Genomic DNA, 8365 nt, shown 5'->3' with positions numbered 1-8365 from the left:
GCCATAAAACCTTAAAGAAGAACAAGACAACAGGAAATTGTTTACGAGCACAGCTCGGGTCGAACATTTCATATCATACAAAGGAACAGTGGCTTCCACAATGGATCGGGTAAGTCTGATTTTAACATTATATGCCCGCTGTGTTGTATAAAATGTCTAGGCCTAGTTTTCATCATCTTTGAACCTCTACATTGCTGTGTTCTGTTTGGAGCGGCAGGTAGCCTAGTGGTTAGAGCGTTGGGTCAGTAACCGAATCCCCGAGCTGTCAAAGTAAACATATGTCGTTCTGTTCCTGAACAAGGCTGTTGACCCATTGTTGATGGTCCGTCATTGGAAATAATCATTTGTTCTTAACTGACTTGCCTAGTTAATATCTTTTTTTAAATAGCCTATAATTATATCATTTGTATTTATGGATACTCTTCCTGGGGTCCAGCAAAATTAAGACAGTTCATACAATCATGTTTAGGAATCTGTGACTATGACCTAATTCTCTTCTTCCGCCCAGTGTGCACATGTTCACATTCCTTCACCGATTTCTTACACATTAGCCATTATTTGACCAGATATTCAAGTGGCCGTTCTAACAAAGAAAAGAAATGGCTGCAGTTCCAAACACGTTGTTTTTCCTCGTGGTATCCCCGTCGAAACCGGATGCAGTTTGATTGCCAATTTTGCTTGAAGGAGCGATTGAACAACTTTGGTCGCTTGCGGGGATGATATGACCCACAATTCAATGGAAACTGTAGTCACATGTCAAACTCTGGTGGCCGCGACGTGTCAAATTTAATCAACAACCTGCACTTTCAGCATCTCAGGAATATGAATCGAGCTGTCTAAAAAAATCTATTGATTTTTAGCTTTGGGAAATTGGCTCAGTTTCGTAGTGATTGCAATTCAGAAATGTATTGGAATAAATTACCAAACTATGGGTAACTGTAGCTAGCTACCTGTTAGCTTACTCGGTTCATTAATAGCTTTAGGTTGGTTGTTTTTAAGTTAAACTTCAAGATTTCCACCAAGGACGTTGCCTCTCCCATAATCACTCTCCCTCGCTTGGGCAATGGACATTTTAAGGTACACTCGGATGTAAAACGTCATTCAAGGGCTGAGGGTTTAGAGCCGAGGGCTTTTGAATTTGAATTGTAGCTGGAAGGCAATCAGGAAGATTCAAGATCAGGTGGGACCATTATAGTCAATGAGAGGGCAGATATGCGTGTTTCCACTAGTTACACAGCCACAGAGTCAAACGCCTATAACGTATTTTTATTAATTTAGGGTTATGCATAAAGTTAGTGTTTGCGAGGTTAGGGTTAAAATTACATTTAAAAAGACCAGTTGTATAAATGGGCGTGGGTTGTGGTAACTAGTGATGACCAGGCACTACTTCCATACAAAATGTTTTTTTTTTTTCTCAAAGTTGCCTGGATGTGACGTGTCCTACTTTTACCAATACACTCCTAACAACCTACTCGTTTCAAAAATGTATATATGATCAAATAAGCCAGATTTTGGGCACAATTATCCCTTTTGTTACTCCTCTTCTGCGCTGTTCGATAGGAAATGACTGGTATAAGAAATACGGTGGAAACTAGCCCATGCCTCCACCAATCCAACGCTCTTATATTTGTGGGTTGCAGTGAACGATTGAACATTTCTTGTAAAAGGAGATTTACGAGGGATGCACCCAAATCAGAGGTTTAGACTGAATTAATACAATATTTGGTTTAATGATCAACTGTAATACGTCTTGTCGAACAGGAAGAGCTTAGCCTGTCCCCCTCCACCCTCCAGGAGTCCCCAGGTCAACCGCCTCTCCGTACTTTACTGCTGGTTCTGGTCGACTGCAGGAAAACACCGGGGCAGACTGGAACTGAGAGAGGAGAAGAAATGGAAGATGGAGATTTGATTTCATTAAGTATGTGGATTAGATTAGTCTGCTTCTGTTACAATGAATTGGTTCATTATATACTGATGAAAATATCTGGTCGTTCCACCTAATTTTGAGAAGTGTAACTTGCTCCCCCAAACGTTTGATTTCACCTAATTGTAACGTTCTTTCATGAAGAGCACATGTTCAACGTCATAAAAACATGTTTTCCCAAGAGGTTATATGAAAATACATACTGTACTAAGTGCCAATGTGCTAAATAAAGTAACAGGGGACAACTGAAAACAACAAAACCACTAGTTTACATTGGTAAAATAGTCCTTTTAAATCAGCCACAAATGTGCTTATGACAGGGGTAATGGAAGCTAGTTTTGTTCCACAGGTGGTGAAAATTGAATGCAAGCTTCAAAAAAAATATTCTACCATATCAATTTATGGGTAAAATGGTTCACTTGCTCAGTTTTCTACAGAAAACACCAGATAATTGATAAAAAGACTAGAACCAGCTTACCTGCCTTTGCTCTATAATTGGACTATTTGATGTTCGATGTTTCTTTTGCCCAAAAATGTAAGGAACCGTTTCACCATATTACAACATTGATTGACCTTAAAATGGGGGACAGACGTAAATTAATCACTAATTAAATGAAATAAATAATGTTCAGAAATGACTGTCAAAGTAACCAAATAACTAGGGCTTTACATGCACACTCATAATTTCCTATTAAACTGATTATGGCATTAGTCATGTAAACACCTTACTCTGCTGATCTTAATTGGTGTAAGGTCATAACCGAAGTAAGGATACACCTTTAAAAACACCTGGTTTTCTGAGAATTCTTTAGACTGATTAGGACATGTAAACACTTTAATCAGAGTTATAGAGGTGTATTTAATCTGTGTATGTGCTAACACAAGCAGCACCAGCTAACTTCTTTTGACCGAGGGCAGTGAACGTTTATTTAGTCATTTTTTTAGATGTGTCCATGTAAACAGGTTTATTAGGGAAATTGTTAATTCAAAGCATGTCAACATCTAAATCAAACTCTTCTACTAATTGACTTCACAATTAACCTATTATTCTGCACTTGTAACTTTACTCAACGATGGTAAAACTTGGAGAAATGATTGTATTAGTTCTGTTAAAATCTTTCTAGAAGTGCCACAGGGTTGATGTGCCACAGGGTTGATGTGACACAGGGTTGATGTGACACAGGGTTGATGGAGAGACTTTTCAAATTCAGAATTGTCACTTTATCAAGTCTTTATTCATATTATTTAATAACAGATTTAAAATATAATACTGATGCACAATTTCTACTGGAAAATATGAAAGTGACCCAAAAGGCCTTAATTTCATGGTAGGACCCATCTGTTTATGGACCCATATTTGCAAAACCTAACTATTCAATGCCTTTGTTTCACAGGGGACATCCCTAATCGTTGCTCTCTAAGTGGGAGGGGCTTATCGTCTGGGGAGCCTCAACAACATCATGATGCTGACAAGAAAGAGAAGAGTCTCTCCAGATCAGAACACCTCAAACACCAGCATAGAGGTACAGGGAAGAAACCTCACCACTGCTCTGTCTGTGGGAAGAGTTTTGATAAACAAGACTTGACTATTAATGAGCAAATTCACACTGGAGAGAAACCGTTCCACTGCTCTCAGTGCGGGAAGAGTTTCACTGCATCTAAAACTTTAAAATCTCATCAGAGAATTCATGCAGGGGAGAGGCCTTACCCCTACTTTGATTGTTTGAAGCATTTCTCACAATCAGGATTCCAGACTACACAAAAACACACAGGACCTCCTTATAGCTGTGATCAGTGTGGGAAGAGATTCAATCAATTAGTACACCTGACTATACACCAGCGCATACACACAGGAGAGAAGCCTTATAGCTGTGATCAGTGTGGGAAGAGCTTCAATCAATCAGGAGACCTGACTAAACACCAACGCATACACACAGGAGAGAAGCCTTATAGCTGTGATCAGTGTGGGAAGAGCTTCAAGCACTCAGGAGTCCTGACTAAACACCAACCCATACACACAGGAGAGAAGCCTTATAGCTGTGATCAGTGTGGAAGAAGAGCTTCAACTCAAACACCTGAACGCATACACACAGAAGAGAAGCCTTATAGCTGTGATCAGTGTGGGAAGAGCTTCAAGCACTCAGGAGTCCTGACTAAACACCAACACATACACACAGGAGAGAAGCCTTATAGCTGTGATCAGTGTGGGAAGAGCTTCAATCAATCAGATCACCTGACTAAACACCAACGCATACACACTGGAGAGAAGCCTTATAGCTGTGATCAGTGTGGGAAGAGCTTCAATCAATCAGGACACCTGACTATTCACCAACGCATACACACAGGGGAGAAGCCTTATAGCTGTGATCAGTGTGGGAAGAGCTTCAATCATTCAGGATCCCTGATTATACACCAGCGCATACACACAGGGGAGAAGCCTTATAGCTGTGATCAGTGTGGGAAGAGCTTCAATCAATCAGGAGACCTGACTAAACACCAACGCATACACACAGGAGAGAAGCCTTATAGCTGTGATCAGTGTGGGAAGAGCTTCAATCAATCAGATCACCTGACTAAACACCAACGCATACACACAGGAGAGAAGCCTTATAGCTGTGATCAGTGTGGGAAGAGCTTCCATCAATCAGGAGACCTGACTAAACACCAACGCATACACACAGGAGAGAAGCCTTATAGCTGTGATCAGTGTGGGAAGAGCTTCAATCAATCAGGACACCTGACTAAACACCAACGCATACACACAGGAGAGAAGCCTTAGCTGTGATCAGTGTGAGAAGAGTTTCAGGACATCAGATCACCTGACTATACACCAACGCATACACTTTGGAGAGAAGCCTTATAGCTGTGATCAGTGTGGAAAGCGCTTCAATCAATCAGGATCCCTGATTATACACCAGCGCATACACAGAGGAGAGAACCCTTATAGCTGTGATCAGTGTGAGAAGACTTTCAGGACGTCAGATCACCTGACTATACACCAACGCATACACACAGGAGAGAAGCCTTATAGCTGTGATCAGTGTGGGAAGAGCTTCAATCAATCAGGACACCTGACTAAACACCAACGCATACACACAGGAGAGAAGCCTTATAGCTGTGATCAGTGTGGGAAGAGCTTCAATCATTCAGGATACCTGACAACACACCAGCTCACACACACTGGAGAGAAACCTTACTCTTGTCTATGTGGAAAAAGCTTTGCTCATTCAGGGACACTGAAAAAACACCAGAAATCACACATGTTTTCTTTCATCTCCCTCCTCTCTGGCACCGTTTCCAGATCCCTAAATAAAGTTTCAATAGAAAACATCTTGTAAAGAGTCATCCATTTCCCATTCTCTAACTAAGTCTGATTACCATGGTAACCTGTGTAGCATAATATGCATCTCTGGATCCATATTTATCAAGCGTCTTGGAGTAGGAGTCCTGTGTGTGTGGTGGCGTGTTCAGAGCTGTATCTATTTCATTAACTCCTACTATCCTTTAAATAATAATAGAATAATGTTTCAACAATACTAGGTGTGTATTCAGGAGATCAATAAATTAAATCCATTATCTGCTCAACCCCATCTGCTTCTCACTTCTTTTATATGTTTTTTATATGGACCAGAGGCCTTTTCTAGAATATTTTGCTCCAAAAAGATCTTGGCATATTTATTGTAAAACCCTTTAACAGGTGTTAGTGCATCTGATGGGCCATACAGAAGAATGCAGCTATAGGAAATGTTGTTCTCATCCTCTGTCTCTCTGGCTTCATGTGGTTCAGGTGACCATTTTTCTAAAGACTTATCTTTCACTTTATCATCTTGATTGTTATTCAATGACTGATTCATTAATTTGTGTAAAAAAACATGAAGAAAGCCTCAATCTGACACGGGGCACAGCAGGGAATGGACAGGTGAGTTGAGGTCAAAAAGCATTTGTTTTCTTTCAGATCTTTTTTATCAGTGTTTGATTCATCTTGCCTGGCCCAGTGGAACCAATGGAATAGTCCCAAGGTATGTTTGTCTGTCTTTTCTCCTCTCCAGGGAGACTCAGTCCAGTTTATGACAACGTCTCAGGAATGGCCATGGCCCCTACTGCGGCACAGACTAACAAGGTGATGCTGACTACACCAATGCCCACCTCTCTTGCTCCAATAACCAGGAAGTGCCTCTGTACTCCACTGTCCAACCTCCTCAACCCCAGAAAGAAGATGAGTATATTCTTGGGTTTAATTTAGTATACTATATGGTTTAATATACCTTTGGCCAAACCCAAAGTGCTATACAGAGACCCAGCCTAAAACCCCAAACAGCAAGCAATGCAGGTGTAGAAGCACGATGGCTAGGAAAAACTCCCTAGAAAGGCCACAACCTAGGAAGAAACCGCGAGAGGAACCAGGCTATGTGGGGTGGACAGTCCTCTTCTGGCTGTGCCGGGTGGAGATTATGACAGAACATGGCCAAGATGTTCAAATGTTCATAAATGACCAGCATGGTCAAATAATAGTAATCACAGTGAACAGGTCAGGGTTCCATAGCCACAGGCAGAACAGTTGAAACGAGCAGCAGCACGGCCAGGTGGACTGGGGACAACGAGTCATCATGCCAGGTAATCCTTAGGCATAGTCCTAGGGCTCATGTCCTCCGAGATAGAGAAATAGAAAATTAGAGAGAGCATACTTAAATTCACACAGGACACCGGATAAGACAGGAGATATACTCCAGATATAACAAACTGACCCTAGCCCCCTGACACAAACTACTGCATCATAAATACTGGAGGCTGAGACAGGAGGGGTCAGGAGACACTGTGGCCCCATCCGATGATACCCCCGGACGGGACCAAACAGGCAGGATATAACCCCACCCACTTTGCCAAAGCACAGCCCCCACAATACTAGAGGGATATCTTCAACCACCAACTTTCCATCCTGAGACAAGGCCGAGTATAGCCCACAAAGATCTCCGCCACGGCACAACCCAAAGGGGGTGCCAACCCAGACAGGAAGACCACGTCAGTGACTCGACACGCTCAAGTGACGCACCCCTCCTAGGGACGGCATAGAAAAGCACCAGTAAATCAGTTACTCAGCCCCTGTAATAGGGTTAGAGGCAGAGAATCCCAGTGGAGAGAGGGGAACTGGTCAGGCAGAGGCAGCAAGGGCGGTTCGTTGCTCCAGTGCCTTTCCGTTCACCTTCACACTCCTGGGACAGACTACACTCAATCATAGGACCTACTGAGTTGAGTCTTCAGTAAAGACTTAAAGGTTGAGACCGAGTCTGCGTCTCTCACATGGGTAGGCAGACCATTCCATAAAAATGGAGCTCTATAGGAGAAAGCCCTGCCTCCAGCTGTTTGCTTAGAAATTCTAGGGACAATTAGGAGGCCTGCATCTTGTGACCGTAGCGTACATGTAAGTATGTACGACAGGACCAAATCAGAAAGATAGGTAGGAGCAAGCCCATGTAATGCTTTGTAGGTTAGCAGTAAAACCTTGAAATCACCCCTTGCATTAACAGGAAGTCAGTGTAGAGAGGCTAGCACTGAAGTAATATGATACATTTTTGGGGTTCTAGTCAGGATTCAAGCAGCCGTATTTAGCACTAACTGAAGTTTATTTAGTGCTTTATCCGGGTAGCCGGAAAGTAGAGCATTGCAGTAGTCTAACCTAGAAGTAACAAAAGCATGGATTAATTTTTCTGCATAATTTTTGGACAGAAAATTTCAGATTTTTGCAATGTTATGAAATGGAAAAAAGCTGTCTTTGAAACCGTCTTTAAGTTCCTCAAAAGAGAGATCAGGGTCCAGAGTAACGCAGAGGTCCTTCACAGTTTTATTTGAGACGACTGTACAACCATCAAGATTAATTGTCAGATTCAACAGAAGATCTCTTTGTTTCTTGGGCCGAGAACAAGCATCTCTGTTTTGTCCGAGTTTAAAAGTAGAACGTTTGCAGCCATCCACTTCCTTGTGTCTGAAACACAGACTTCCAGCGAGGGCAATTTTGGGGCTCTGCCATGTTTCATTGAAATATACAGCTGTGTGTCATCCGCATAGCAGTAAAAGTTAACATTATGTTTTCAAATGACATCCCCAAAAGGTAAAATTCATAGTGAAAACAATAGTGGTTCTAAAACGGAACCTTGAGGAACACCGAAATTTACAGTTGATTTGTCAGAGGACAAACCATTCAAAGAGACAAATTGATATCTTTCCGACAGATAAGATCTAAACCAGGCCAGAACTTGTCCGTGTAGACCAATTTGGGTTTCAATCTCTCCAAAAGAATGTGGTGATCGATGGTATCAAAAGCAGCACTAATGTCTAGGAGCACGAGGACAGATGCAGAGCCTCGGTTTGACGCCATTAAAAGGTCATTTACCACCTTCACAGGTGCAGTCTCAGTGCTATGATGGGGTCTAAAACCCGACTGAA

At 42.0% G+C, this 8365-nt stretch overlaps 1 protein-coding gene across 1 annotated transcript; it reads left to right on the top strand.

Annotated features, from left to right (window-relative positions):
* On the top strand, positions 1-4802 carry LOC135560132 (zinc finger protein 135-like). Its single transcript, XM_065001285.1, has 3 exons — positions 1-109; positions 1762-1918; positions 3319-4802. The coding sequence occupies exons 1-3, from the start codon at positions 101-103 to the stop codon at positions 4701-4703; spliced, it is 1551 nt and encodes a 516-aa protein (XP_064857357.1). The 5' UTR covers positions 1-100; the 3' UTR covers positions 4704-4802.
* Positions 4803-8365: the final 3563 nt, after the last annotated feature.

The sequence above is a fragment of the Oncorhynchus nerka genome, linkage group LG15, assembly GCF_034236695.1.
Source record: "Oncorhynchus nerka isolate Pitt River linkage group LG15, Oner_Uvic_2.0, whole genome shotgun sequence".
Classification (NCBI taxonomy): domain Eukaryota; kingdom Metazoa; phylum Chordata; class Actinopteri; order Salmoniformes; family Salmonidae; genus Oncorhynchus; species Oncorhynchus nerka.
The sequence above is the reverse complement of the archived record's forward strand: the minus strand, read 5'-3'. Positions and strand labels throughout refer to the sequence as shown.

What these genes read in the sequence shown, in the direction of transcription:
- LOC135560132 (XM_065001285.1), top strand. An exon ending in TGGAGATTTGATTTCATTAA is followed by an intron (nt 1,919 to 3,318) that starts GTATGTGGATTA and finishes TTTGTTTCACAG; the next exon opens with GGGACATCCCTAATCGTTGC.